This window comes from Gobius niger (assembly GCF_951799975.1).
Source record: "Gobius niger genome assembly, chromosome: 1".
Classification (NCBI taxonomy): Eukaryota; Metazoa; Chordata; class Actinopteri; order Gobiiformes; family Gobiidae; genus Gobius; species Gobius niger.
The window spans coordinates 12,049,150-12,064,470 of NC_136852.1; the positions used below are offsets into that span (position 1 = coordinate 12,049,150).

General features: G+C 41.9%; 1 protein-coding gene across 1 annotated transcript in view; it reads left to right on the forward strand.

The window, feature by feature from the left end:
• mmp28 (matrix metallopeptidase 28) overlaps nucleotides 1-15,321 on the forward strand; it is a 28,930-nt gene that overhangs the window by 5,895 nt on the left and 7,714 nt on the right. Inside the window, exons 4-5 of the mRNA XM_079574470.1 lie at nucleotides 10,672-10,896; nucleotides 13,441-13,686. Of these exons, the coding sequence (XP_079430596.1) occupies nucleotides 10,672-10,896; nucleotides 13,441-13,686 (471 nt within the window). The remainder of the gene's footprint in view (nucleotides 1-10,671; nucleotides 10,897-13,440; nucleotides 13,687-15,321) is intronic.

Here is a 15,321-nt window from a genome sequence, read left to right on the forward strand (position 1 = left end):
GACTGCTTACAAAATACCAATTGTTGTTCTCTCACATCATGCAGCGCTAGTTCCTTAAAAGAAGACGGAAAACTGTCGCAAGTATATATTTTTTGTCCTACTATGCTCTTTGTTGTGGATTTTTCTCCTCGCTGTCATCCATCACCTGCCTTAGTGGAGTAGCAGCAGCTGCGGCTCTCACTGCCTCCAGCCTCTCCGCACTTGTAGCCCTCGCATTCCTGTGACAGCGTTGGCTAATGGTTTGGGAATGCAGCGGCGGTGGCCCATGTTTGCTGCTGCCTCTTCATGTCGGTACCTGAAGTGTTCCCGCTGGTAAACACATCCCCTGGCTGACTGAGCGGATTACGCTGTTTGCTACTGGACGCCGGTCTCAATGGGCCGATATCGCGCCGGCTGAATGAGCGGATGAGTTGCTGAGTGATGGAGAAGCTGGGATTATAGACTGTGCTCTTGTTAGAAAACAGCAATTATTATTGAGGTCTCAGACGTGACTCATTTGACAGGCGGCAGTAATGTAACCAGAGATGTTGTAGAGTTGCCAAAGAGAGAAAAAGAGTAACATTACTTTTAAAGAGCAGGTATTATGCTTTGTGTATTATGTAATAATCTCAGACACGTCTTTATCACTTTTAGACAATGTAATATTGATCTAAAACAGCTGAAACAAAAAAGTAGTTCCACTGGTTTTCGAGCAATCTCCCCATAAGCCCCTCCCTCTTCTTGCTCCTCTTCACTGCAGCTGTTTCAATTAAAAAAAGAAAGAAAAAAGGGAAAATGAATAGTCAGTGTGGCTCGTGTGGCTGTAATGAAGTGATGGTGAGTGTTTTTATTCTGCGATAAAAGGATTAAGCTTCAGAGATTGAGAGCTGAGGAAAGTGTTTCCTGGATACGTAGGACGTAGTTTTTTGGAAGCTACCACAGTCGTGCTAAGAATAGCTATCGGTGAAGATCCATCGATTACTGAAAGATGCGCTAGAGCCTTGAATCACAGCCCCAGGTATGCTTTTGATGAGAAAACAACATTTTACCATGATAAAAAGCTCTTTACGTAAGATCCCCCCTTAAACGAGACTAGATGCAAGTTGGTCATTTTATACTCACTACTGCCACCTCAGGTCGTACGCGTAACTGCAGTCTCTATATTAAGCTCGTGCATGACGGCACTTCGGACCCTAAGTAACATCTTTCTGAGTGACAGTGCAGGATTTTAGAGGCAGTTGTGGTGAACAGGTCTGGGTTGATTCTACACATTAGGACATGGCTGGAACATGTAGGGGGAGGAAAATACTTCATTTGAACATTTTAAACTCTGTATTGTCCCTTTTAATTAATTTCATGGAAAAAGTTGGCAGCAATATGTCTAAACTCAAGAAAAGGTAAAACAGTAACTTCTTGAGTATTGACCATTGAGTGGAAAAGTCTGATTCTTATTAGTGGAAAATCAGACATATCGAAAAAATATATTGGCCAAATTTTAGCTGTTTGTTAATTATTGTTGAAGTAACGTAAAGTGTCGCAATATCCACAATATCTCTGAGATCTTCCAGCTCACTGAGATTATATTTCTCAAGCAGAATACAGCAAATTAAAAAAAGCGAATCTCGTACAAGTATGTCAGTGAGTGCAATGCAATGAAGTACTATCCGCCTCTGATTATAGCACAAAGATAATGGCATATACTTGTACCGCCTCAGGTCAAACCCCATCACACGGATGTTCTCTGAGAATGTAATGAGTTGAAAAAGATATGGTAGCGCTACAGTATAATGCACCCGCGGTCTGCCCAGATTTTCCATAGAGCCGTATAAGGTTGCACTCTCTGCCTGAAGCCATGACAGCACTTAATGCATGAGCGTCATGTTTGGATTAGACGCCTTGTAAGTCATGCACACACCTGGTTTGTCAACACGCCAATGTGCTCCACTCACAAAAATCCCCGAAATAAATTACAATGATTACACACTTTGTTTGAATGATGTTTGTGGCATAGTTAAAGCCTCACTGTGCAGCACAATGAGCTTTTATTTATAGTATGGCTGCTTTTGCTCAGCTTTGCTTTGATCACATGTTACGACGTTAGCTTTAAAGACGGACCCATTGTATTGCACTCAGAAGTGGTGCTGTTGATGAACATTCATAAAAGTTTATTTACTTAAAGGGACTAGATGCAAGTTGGTCATTTTATGCTCACTACTGCCACCTCAGGTCTTACGCGTAACTGCAGTCTCTATATTAAAGGGACTAGATGCAAGTTGGTCATTTTATGCTCACTACTGCCACCTCAGGTCTTACGTGTAACTGCAGTCTCTATATAAAGTTCGTGCATGATGGCACTTCGGACCCGTATAGTCCCTTTAAACTTAATTTCCTGTGGTGCAGAAAGGTACAGCTGCTATATTTCTATCACATGTAAAGCACATGCAGAGAATCTAAATGTTTCTCTCAAGCAGCTGGCCCAACAGGACAATAGATAACACTATATAAAGCAATGGCACTCGGGTGGTCCTTAAAAAATAAAATTCTGAAAATTTAAGCTCCAACCTTTTGAATTTATTGAAATAGTCGATAAAACTCACCTGGTGATTTTTTTGTTGGACAACATTTTCACATAAATGTTAAAATTCTGTATTTTCCTCCCCCTACATGGTCCAGCCATGTCCTAATGTGTAAAATGAGCTCAGACCTGTTCACCACAACTGCCTCTAAAATCCTGCACTGTCACTCAAAAAGGTGTTACTTCGGGTCCGAAGTGCCGTCATGCAAGAGTTTAATAAAGAGACTGCAGTTACGTGTAAGACCTGAGGTGGCAGTAGTGAGTATAAAATGACAAACTTGCATCTAGCCCCTTTAAGTTTTACCAGGGGGATCCCATAGATTATTATTACTGTATATATGGATTGAAGTGAGAACAAATAAAGAAAAGAATGAAAAAAAAAACTTTGAAAACAGATCTTTGTGCAATTCAATAACAAAATGTTGAATGAATTCATGTTTAAATGGTTACCTCATTAAACATACTGTATAATGTAATGAGGTTGTTTTCAGCCTTTTCTATATTTGTTCTCATTTCAACCCATATATAATAATAATATATTCCCAGCTACAGCGTCTCTGTGGGATCCCCAGGGTAAAACTTAAAGGTCGATGACGGAGGGGTAAATGTTATTCAATTGAGTTGAGTTTTCAGAATCCCATGTACACAGTAGAAAAGGGAAGAAGGGGAGAGGATTAGCTTGTCCGTGTCAGTGGCTACGTTTACATGGAGACCAAAAATCTGATCATAATCTGATTTCGTGAGTTCTCAGATTATTCACAAGACACTGGCCGCACTGGCTCATGTAGAACCCGGAGCTTTCGATGGAGGATGCATATCTGATTATTTCGTTATCTTGTTTCTTCAATGATCAGATCTTTTGGACCATGTAAACGTAGCCACTGTCCGAGACGCCGCGGAAGGGGAAGGGGGCATGGCATCTCCCCCTGAGATAACCTTTTCTGTTCTGCCGTAAAAAGTCGGTTGAACGGGCCCTGTCCAGATCATTGTTCAGCCAAGTGTCTTACAAAGTCCACCCGAAAAGATCCGTCATCCAGCTTTATATTTAAAGCCATATAATAATAATTAAAAACAGGAACATACATGAGGCATATGACTACTTCCTGTAACATGGGAAGTGCATAATTAGGAATAGACACATTATATGTATCACCACAAAATGACACAATGACATTTTTTCCCTCAGGCTGCACGAGGATCATGTTTATTTTATTCACGAACTTGCCATCTTTCATTGCCTTCCTGTGTCTGGATCGCTTTCTGTCTGCCTTTGACTGACTCCACCTGAATGCATTATTATTGAGCAGCGTGTCCTTGGCCCAGTGGCGTCTGCTCTGATGGGACGAGCACGTTCTCCCCCGGGGCTGCACAAGGGGCGGCAACATATTCATACTCCAAGAAGCCACAATATTGTTTTGTCGCAATTTGAAGGAAGAATCCAACAAAAAAAGTTCTCTCTCAGGTTTGTAGCCATGATGTGGTTTTCCTGATGTTTTGGTGTGAACTTTGCTGCCTAACTGAGCGTCTTTGCTGCAAATGAAAACAGACCTTGACTCGCGTTGCGCCCTGATAGTCGCTCCCACTGATATTTGCAGAGCTGAAATTCCATTGCCCTTGTAGGAGATAAGTGCGGTGGGAGCAGTGGGTGTGTGTGTGAGTCCGTAGGTGTACACCCAAAGCATTCAGAGCAGGAAAATGCAGTCTGTAGGTTTCTCATGCTTACTGTGCTTTAAAGAAAGCCTTTAAGCATTTTTTAATCTACCAACCCAAACCGATATGGATGCACATGGCACAGCTAGTTTGATTTCCACAATAGAACTAAAGCATTTCAAGCAGAGTAGAGAATACAATCTGGGAATCAAACTCCCTTCTGCGAGGAGACAGTCCCTTTTTTGCGATTGCAACGTGTGACTCGAAAGCGTAGAAGTGAGAGGAGGAATTTGAGGTTGAGTTGTTGACCTCAGTAGTTACACAAGTCAAATCACCTCTCATCTACCTGGAAGTCTGGGGATTCCTGTTCAATTGGGTAGAATTTGGCAGAGTTTGCTTGGTGACTGGGAGTAATCTTTAACACCTGTGCGCTGGTATGTGTCAGCGCCTACTTTGCAATCAACATGGAGAAGTTATTTGGTTAATCCCAAAACATCGTCTTTTTATGTACAGCCTGATCAAAACAATAAGAAGAAAGTTGCAGAAAGTTTGGTTGGACCCTCTTTGGCTTTGATCACAGCATGAATTTGCCGTGGCAGTGTTTAAATAAGCTTCTACAATGTCAAAAGATCCAGTGTTGCGTTAATTTTTCACCAAGATCTTGTGTTGATGATGGGGGAGTGTGACCACGTGCAAAACCGTCTCCAGCACATCCCAAAGATTCTCAATGGGGTTGATATCTGGACTCTGTGGTGGACAATCCATGTGTGAAAATGACGTCTCATGCCCCTGAACCGCTCTTTCACAATGTGAGCCTGATGAATCCTGGCGTTGTCATCTCGGAAGATGTCTGTAACATCAGGGAAGAGGAAATCCATTGATGGAATAACCTGGTCATTCAGGATGTTCAGGTCATCAGCCGATCTCTTTGGGCACAGACTGTTGCTGAACCCAGATCATGACAGTTACTTAAATCCAGGTGGCGATTTTCTTTCTTTCTTGTCAGGCAGTGTATTGAGAAATGTCCTGTATCTCGTTTTATATGACTTTGTTCCTCAATAGGTCTGAACGTACACAACCTGCATCATTACGCCTAAAGGAACAGGCCTGTAGCGTCGGTGAAGGAGCTTCTCACAGTGGCAGCCCGAGCCGAATCCCATCTCTGACACCAGTAAACAAAACAAACAATAAGTGCGGTCTATCTGATGATCGGGCCACTTCCGAATGTCTGTGATAACCGGGCCTCTCTGCGCCGTCCACATTATGGGCACCACGTTAATGACTTCCACAGGGGAAGTGGTGGAATGTCGCTGGTGTCTGACTTCCTGGCTTCTCCTCTGTCCCCAGGGACCTCTTACACTCGTGCAGACTGGGACAAAAAAGGCCCTTTTTTGTCCTTCATGAAAATTGACTTGAAAAAAAGCTGTCACATAGAGTTGTATTATTGACTCTCCTTTGTGGAGATAAATTAGGGCTGAACTACTTGCTTCCATACACATACGTTATTAAAACATACTAAAGTCTGTAAGAACCCTGGAGAAAGCAGTAGACCTTTAAAGCCACGTTGCGAAACATTCACAAGAGCAACAACACCATCGTAAAACTGTACATAAACAGACCAGGCCCAGGTCAGCTCTGCACAGTGCGTTCACCAGCAATAGGAGACCAAGAGGTGCGTGCTGTGTGTGAGAGGTATGAGCAGGAGCATTGCCCCGCACACACGTGGGCAGGCCAAGAGGCAAGGCATGTTTATTTATACCACGCATTTTGTACACAAGGCAACTCAATGGGACATGAGAAATACACAGGTGGGACTGAGGAAACGTGTTGAGGCAGGCGCAGAACGACGGGGGCGGGGTTAGGGGGGGTATGTGTGCGCAGTTGTTTACAATCCTTTAAAGTCAGTGTTTTGCAGATATGTGCCAGAGAGCTCGGTCCTTATCTGGTTTAGCCCCGTGGCTTGGCCTTGAAGGGAAAGTGTTGATGGTGTGCGCAGTGGAGGGCAAGTTACTGTACCATGCACAAGCAGCAAGAGTCCCTCCTCTTTGCAGTCTCTCTTCTCATCTCCTCCTCCCTCGTTGTTCATAAACATTGCGTTGCAAATACTTTTTACGCACAAACAGGAACCAAGCTGCTTATTTAGCCACTGTGGGTTAAACACTGTTCCGAGAGAAAGAGCAATAGTCTCGGTGTAGCGGCGGTATCAAACCGCTGGGCTCGCCATGCTTCAGAGACAGGCCCAACACACTCAGTGATGTCCCGGTCCCAGCAAAGTCACGAGTCAGGCCTGAAAGGGAAGAGCCCGCTCACAGTAAAGATGGATGTCTTTGGTTGTGCTGCACAAATATATATTTGATGACAGTCTTGAATATAGCAATGTTCTTGTAACCTTTTCTTCAAAAAAATCAATCATACACACTTAAAGTGACCTGCATACTTGTGTTTGGCAGTATTTACAATAAAAGAAGTGTAAATCTAAGTCCGACACAAGACCTCAGTGTAAAACTTGTATTGTTTTCTATCCGGTGACTAAAATGTGACGCTCAAGGCACCAAACCCTTGACTTACCCATGTTCACTGGGGAATAGAACCCTCAAACTCGGCCTCGCCGGCTCTCATGGAAAAGCTGTTTTATATAATGGCAGCCTTCACTCTTGAGGTGAAATAGTGGCTGTTGTTCGCCGCTAATTGCCCGCGTTATAATAAGCGTTTCAGTCCGCGGGCGTTTCCACTCCATCTATCAAGTTCATGTGAAATGTTGCAACGTAAATACCTAGAATTATGCGCCCTCCTCTCCATGCGCTGTGAGATTTGTGTTGACTAGCATTCAGTTCTGTTTACTCTCCCTAAAACACACTGATGTCATTGCCAAACCCGCAGACCTAATGGGCTGAGATATCCAGATACTTGGTTTTCTCCAGGGCGCCATTGAGGGACCTACACAGGCGAATGCACATACTTTGTATTATGACTCTGAATTCTTGCTTTGCGGCGTTTAAACATGCACAAATGGAGCATAATCATAGACTCCAGGACAGTGGTTATGATTTAGTGATGCATTTGAGTTTTTTTTGACATAACTTAGACCTTAGGTGTATTTCAGACCCAGTTTAGAGCTCGATATCAGTCTATTGGAAGTTAAAGCATTATATCAGGTGGTTGAGAAACATTGCTTCAGAAGATTTGAATCTGAACTATTGAAATAAAGTTGTTTTTGACGCACATTTTAACATTTTACTGAACCGTTTAGCTGTAAAGAATGCACAGCCAGTTTGTGGAAGTGAAAGAGAAGATTTACATAAAAAAAAAAAAAAAAACCTGCCTTAACCGAGTGCATTTCTCCAGTTCAGCTTTACCCAAATCCATAAGGTCACAGCCTATAGTCCAGTGTAACGCCTCATTTGAAAGCTAAGACCTACAAAACTCATCTAAATGGAGCCTTTTCCTCGCATTGTCACTTTTTTGACATTTTTTTCCATTGCTCTTTGGTTGGGTTTCCGTCACATTTCCATCGCTTTTTGTTGCATTTTTTTTCTCACCTTTTTCGTCATGTTTTGTCGCTCATTTGCTTCATTTTCATCCTCGTTTTTGTCTCATTTTTGTCACTATTTTGTCACTTTTTAAAAGCATGGATTAAGCAGGTGTTTGATAATGGCAATATCGGTTATTTTTGTCAATTGAGCGGCCAGATGTAAAGTGTCTTCTCCAGGTAGAGCTGTCACGATAATTACTATATCAATAAATAATAATAAAACAGGTGAACAATACATTTTTGGGCTCAATATTAAGCCTCTGTTCATTTATTTGCATCTATTCCCCCTTTTTCTAAAGCTGTACTTTATTATATCTATTGTGGGATATTTACCTAAAGCTTTTACTGTAATTTTTAAGCTCTGGAGTTAGTTTCTGTTGCATTAAAATGTCTTCAATAATAACGCTCTCTGCAATATTTTCCTGAGTCAATATATCGACCTTCAGATTTTGTTTTCTCATGTGTCTTCAGACTGGGCTCTGTGACGACTTTGTAACGTCAGGTCAAATACTTAGATCATTGCACCACTGCCACCCAAATCATGTTACTTAGATAGAATACTGTAAGTCATATTCAATGTAATTAAGTGCCAGGGATCATGGGATATCTTACTTATATCTTATGCCATTAGTGCTATTGAGGATTCCTTGCATTGGCGACACCACACTCACCACTTCCTGCAGAGATTCAAAGCTTCCCACTCAGTTCATCAAGACCTGACACCGACATAAAGAGCGTTTTGTCTTGTGGCCCTTGTTGATACTTAGAGAGTCCTTTTACCAAGCGTTTGCTCATGTGCAAAACACGTAGCACGAGCAAAAGTGCATCAGCAGCAGGGCCGTTAACGCATTTTTTACACTCGCAGCCTTCTCTCATTTACAGCTTTCTCAGCGTTTGCAGCGGCTCAGAGGTCTCTTATCTGCTGATGGTTTCCTGCGAGGCTGCCTCTCAGTCTGCTGCTTGTGTGGAACTCTGTTTTCCCTATAGTCCCGGTAATGTGTGTGAGGCTGCACAATGCACCCTTTGAATTGTTGTGAATGCAATATCAGGTGCCCCCCCCCCATATTTTGCAGCCCTGATCCTGTGTGTTTGTGAACGAGAGAGATTGATGGCAGCGCAAAATCAAGAACAGCTGAATATAGCACCTCTGAACAAATGGGAGATTTGGATGAAAGCTGCTCTTGTAATTACGCCTAAGCTGAGAAGCCGCAGACACGCGCCGGAGTAAACTGTTTAGCCAAGCGTGTACTTTGAGAGCTTGTTCGTTTATCCAGACGAGAGCGTGTACGCGGTTAACAGCCTTTCATTTTGGCTCTGCTCGTGGATTTGAAGGACAGTACTTCAAAACATCTTGGGCTGCACTTAGGGACATGTCACATCTGAGTTTATAATCTAGGAAGTGGACGTTGTAAATATGTGTAATAATAATGATACACGTATTTGTTTAGACATTTACATGCTCGGTTTGTATGAGATCAATGTTAATACCCTGAAGTAGAAAGCAGAGCATTAGGAGCTGCAGCCAATGCGGATATTAACTGTCAAGAGAGAAAAATTGTGGAAAAAAAGTCTACAAAAAAGTAATTTACAGCTGAAATAGTTGTACTCTTTTCTTCCAACCTAAAGTTGAGTTCAAGCATTGAACCAAGACAGTTTCAAGGAATATACTCAACTAATATGGGTTATTCATGGACACTTTGCTGGACTGTATAATAATATGTAATAAAGGAATTTAACAATCCAGGCTCCTGGGTCAGTGCCGGGAGTAAAAATCCCATTCAAGAGTTACAACAAATGAGGCTATATGAGGCTATGTGCTAGCTACTGACCACAGCGCAGATCACTTAAAAGAAAAAAAAACACATACTTAAAATATGGTAAAATGCGCTTATATGTTTTCCCTGAATCTTCAATTAAAAATAGAGTTTCCACCATAGACTGAAGAACAGTGATGGACTAAGTGAGGGCTTCCCTCAGCACGGGCTAACTGAAGCTCGTTCATGCTAGCTGTTTGGTAGCCCGCTCCTATTCACCTTATTCCGGAAGTTCACGTGGGCGTCACCATGAATTGTGCCTCTTTTCTCTTATCAGTTACCGTAGGACTGGTGAAGTCAAGATGAAATCAGTTACTACCCGAAATCAAAGCCGTTTTTGTTTGTGCAAATGAACATTGGCCATTTTACACAAATCAATCGACTAAACATCAGATTTGAGTGGCGAACATTTTCCCTCGTTCTCCGTTTAAATGAACAGGCTTCGTGCTCGACCGGAAGTGTCTGTACAACGGAAGTGCCGAGCCAAGGCAAAAAAAGCCCAAAGTGGGCGCGGCGGAATAAGGTGAATAAGGCGAAAATTAAACAAAAAATAGCTAAAGGAAAAAGGCATAAGACAAACAGGTGGGGGTTTGATTTAAAAAGGCAAAAAAGTTTTAATGGAAAGCCAATTGAAGCTTCCCATTTCCTGTTGCTTTAGCAGGTAATAGCGATGCTACATTCACATTCGCTTTCACTGTCTGTGGTTACCGCATAGCTGATTAGCTGATTTAAACTGGAGATTTTAATTGGAACTTTGAGTTCTGGCATAATCAAGGAGGCGGGACTTTTGAGCTCCATTGCATTACTGTCAGACAACTTTGTATGTTAAATTGACTTTAAACTAAATTCATAAGCAGTGTGTTTGTGCTTTAAAAAAAAAAAAATCTAATTGTGCCACAAAAAAACCCCATAAAAACACACCATTAAAACTTCTACACATTGGCTGTGTTAGCAGAAAATATATAAATCTCAGTTAAAAGACCGCAGTGATTAGTGGTCTCTTGAGATATGGCTATTGCCTAATATAATATTGCAATAATAATTGATAATTTGACGACATACTGAGCCGCCCTAGAGGATTTATATTTCATATTTACAAATTCTTTTCCCCCCCCCTGCAGCCGAGAGGTGGTACAAGCGGCACTTGACCTACCAGATCGTGAACTGGCCGCGGCACCTGTCCTCGGGCTCCGTGAGGCTGGCGGTGCGAGCGGCCTTCCAGCTGTGGGGCAACGTGTCGGGCCTGGTGTTCCAAGAGTCGCCTGAGGGAGCCGGGGCGGACATCAAACTGGCCTTTTACGACGGTGACCACAACGACGGGGCCAGCAACGCCTTCGATGGACCAGGTCAGTTTGAGCGGTGGAAACACTTTGGACAATGGTCAAATTGCTTCTTTATTTTTATAATTGATAATAGTGTTTATTTAAGAAAGACGCAAATGTTCACGTGTCCTGGAGCATTTATTTAAGTTAGGACAAAGCTTTTATGCACCCTGTCAACAAAGAGTGTCAACGTAAATATGCCAGAAATTAGCACAATATAAACATTTTATCTGTTGTTCTGAGGCAGACAAATCATCTATAAAACATGAGAGACGTTTGAAATATTAAAGCCACAATGCGGAACATTCCACGTTTTATGTAGCTTTGTCACAAAGCAACTAGACTATCAACATGATGAAGAAGGAGAAAAAGAAGGAGAAGGAGAAGGAGAAGAAGAAGAATAAGAAGAAGGAGAAAAAGAAAAAGGAGGAGATGCAGAAGAAGAAGAAGGAGGAGTAGCAGAAGAAGAAGGAGAAGCAGAAGAAGAAGGAGGACAAGCAGAAGAAGAAGGAGAAGAAGAAGGAGAAGAAGAAGAAGAAGGAGAAGAAGAAGGAGGACAAGCAGAAGAAGGAGAAGCAGAAGAAGAAGAAGGAGGAGAAGAAGAAGCAGAAGAAGAAGAAGGAGGAGACGCAGCAGAAGAAGAAGGAGAAGAAGAAGAAGGAGGAGGAGGAGAAGGAGACGAAGAAGGAGAAGCAGAAGAAGAAGGAGGAGACGCAGCAGAAGAAGAAGGAGGAGACGAAGAAGGAGAAGAAGAAGAAGGAGAAGCAGAGAAGGAGAAGATGATGATACTGATGATGATGATGATGATGATGATGAAGGAGACTTGTAGATAAATAAATGCTTGTGTTTTATAGCATTTATTTGTACAGATGTTACTCAATGGGACCATAACTTAATACAATATTAAAAATCACATCAATTTAATGATTTTTTTAAAGGTCCTGCATTATTCATACAATGACCCTATGGAGACAAGACACTTTGTTGTTTGCAGAGGGATATAAGACTTTCCTAAAAAGCCAATTGCAACTCTTCAAAATAGTGATTATTTTGATTGGGACGTCAGCTCGGGATCAGGTCTTGTAAGGCAGTGGCGCTGACAGAAGGCCTCTTGAATGACTGACTGTGGGTGTGATGACTGTTTTGTGTGACTCGCTCCAGCTGGAACATGCATGTATGTAATTTGTGCTCTGTGCAAATAGATCTTTATCCCGACTTCCTGAATACACGTCTTACTGTTTATGTGCATACAACAACAGGACATCACTGGACTAACAAACAAAGTGCTGGAATTACACAACGACGACGTGACGACCCATGGTTTAGGACACTGCTGTCATCTGCTCTGTTTTACTCAGTTTTCATTATTGTGTAGCGTCTGCCATTGTAGTGAATGTGTTGTTATTCCACTACAACCTTAGGGTTGTATTATGGAACTTTATATGTGGACAAAAAAAAACATTGTGACCCAATGGTTGTACGGGTAGTGAGCATGGCACCTTTACTTTCAATCACAGCGGCCGCTCCATCAATTGTTTTGTTGGTTTTCTGTCTAAAAACAATTCATCCTGGAGCATCTCTGATGGAAAGTAAAGGCACCGTGCTAACCACTCACTCAGCCGCTGGGTTTTTAGTTTAGTTTATTTAATCAGGACATCGTGCAGTTACATTAAAAAGATGGCTGCACCAGATTTAGCGCTATGCTAATTTCCATCTGTAGTCCTACACAATTACATTACATAACAGAGTTAAAATGACATAGCAAAAGGCAATTTACAGACAAAAGACAGTTAATACAATATAAAAAGGCAGTTTACAAATAAAGTGCAATATACAAATACAAAGTGCAAAGTCAAATATGCAACATAAAAAGTTTCACCTTTAAAGCCCCTTTGTTTACTTTAAATCTTGATTTGGCAGGTGGTTCATGTGTTACACATAGACATAATAAATAATAGACTGTCTCCTCACTCCTCCCCGTTTACCATAATGACCACGTTCATCTATGGCGGATTTACAGACTCCTCCGACCCTGCTCTGATGGAGCATGTTCCTAAAAAGGGCATCGGCTCACGGGGCGTGTAGTTCGATCGAAACCACGCCCACAACATTAGCTCTAATGCTCATGGCCTGTCAATCCAAGTCCGGCCCTCATTAGTATACAAGATTTCTATGTCACTTACGAAAACCAGCCTGGTTTCTTTATTTGTTATTAACCACAGCGTTATCACAGGAGCAATATCTAGCTGTAGAAAGTTTCATAAATTAGAAACCAGGCTTTACAGTTGCTTAAAACGTGTGTAAAGTGCACTGATATCTAATGGAAAACTAGCTTGTTTTGCCGCCCACATATGGAGGTCTTACAGTAACGGCGGCCCCGAGCATCGCGGTCATAAAGCAGAACAACCAGCGGCCATTGGTGTTACACTAAACTCTTACACCTGTTCAATTTGCAAAGTGTGGGATGATTTTATCTGCAAAGGCCGTCTCTTTTGTTGAAGTAGGAGAGGTTTGGGATGGGAAATTGAAAAGCTGCAGTGCAGTAAATCCCTCATCTTTGATCTGCAGGGGGAACTTTAGCCCATGCGTTCCTGCCTCGCCGAGGAGAGGCCCACTTTGACATCACCGAGCGCTGGACTCTGAACGGCCACAAGGGGCACAACCTGTTCCTGGTGACGGCGCACGAGATCGGACACACTCTGGGCCTGGAGCACTCGCCCGTCCGACACGCCCTCATGTCGCCGTACTACAGGAGACTGGGCCGCAGCCTGCTGCTCAGCTGGGACGACATCATCGCGGTGCAGCAGCTCTATGGTGAGGGGTTTGAAGCAGCTTTGTCTGTATGTGGTCAGATGTCATTGCACCAAAACTAATGTCTGTCCTTCCAGGCAGAATAAGGTTTTACGTTTTATTAAGAGATTAAAAGATGGCCTAAAGATGATATAAAAAAGGCTGAAATTATAACAGATCTCCAGATATGGTGTTGGAGATCGGAGAGATGAAAACATGATCCAAGCTCCTGATGAAACAAATGGCATTACCTCTGTTTAAATCGAAAAGACTCAATTCAAGGAACAATTTTGATAATTTGTGCCGCTGCTTAATGGTTTCTCGTGGCTTGGCAATTTTAATGATGCTACACTTTTGGTTGAATGAATAGATTTTTCAAGTTTACATCAGCTTGAAATTTCATTAACAAAATTTGGACAAAACCGTAAAAATGAATATGTAAATAACACTGATATAAAATGTGCTTGAGTCCCTTCGCTCGTGTATCCCGTCATCTCCAATTCTTTTGAAATGTTTAAACCTGATCACAAATGACAGGGAAACCACAGCACAGTGCCGGTCCTAAGCTTGGATAAATGGAGGCGTGTGTGCCACTTTGGCAGAAAACCCACACACTGTGGCATCCCTGGAGGGAAGATTTAGATTACATTTACATTAAAAAAAAAAAAAAGATATGCATGAAAACATGTGGTTTTATAAAATGTGATGGATTTTTTTTACCAAACACCCGAGGGGGCTTAAAGGAATACGCCACCGTTTTTTTTACATACTGAGATATGTTCTTACCTGAGCTTAGACAAGTTCTTTTGTACCTGTCAGTCACGTAAACACAGCACAGACGGCGTTAGCATTGAGCCTCTCCTTCTCTCCTCTATAGCTCCAAACGAGGTGAAGATAAAGCTCAAGCGACCAAGCTCTTGCATGTTTTCCCTATTTAAATATGATTACATGAAGTGTTACACAATAAAGTATAGTGGATTTTCTAAGCGGATAAAGAGGGGAACTATATTACAAGGCGCAATAATACCAGGAGTAGTTCGACATCTGTGCAGTAACATCTTCACTTTACTGTGCGGGCGCACTTAAATGGCAGGTTTCATTTCTGTGACTAGCACAGTATAATAATTTCTGATTGTATGGTTTCAATCCATCTGATATTCAAGGTTCATTTTATTAGATGAGAAATTTGACTTGGAGGAGAGTCAGTTGCAAACATAAGTAATAACTATGTCCACTATGTTTCACTGGAGGCTGTTGGAACCTCCCATATATAGAACTGAAGTGCATATACTGTAGTTGATATGACCAATTTTAGAGAGTGCGTCATTTCTCTCATCTGTCACCCATGTAAGTGCACTCTTTTATCTTTAGTAGCCTCCAGGAGAATGTTTATATCCTAAAAAGCAATAAACTGGTTTGGTGTACTGAGCTTATCATCATCATCATCATCAAGTTATCAATCTAAAACCAATGCATAAAAAGATCCAGACACATTTGTATTGTCGATTTATGCTAAAAAATCATTCAAACAGGTCCTTAACTGTTTCAACTGCACTCTTTTATACATAAGCCTGGACAAGGACTGGATTTTTATTTTTATTTGCGATACTTTTGCTAATTGCAACCATTCAAACTGCTATTTCGATTCGATTGCATTTC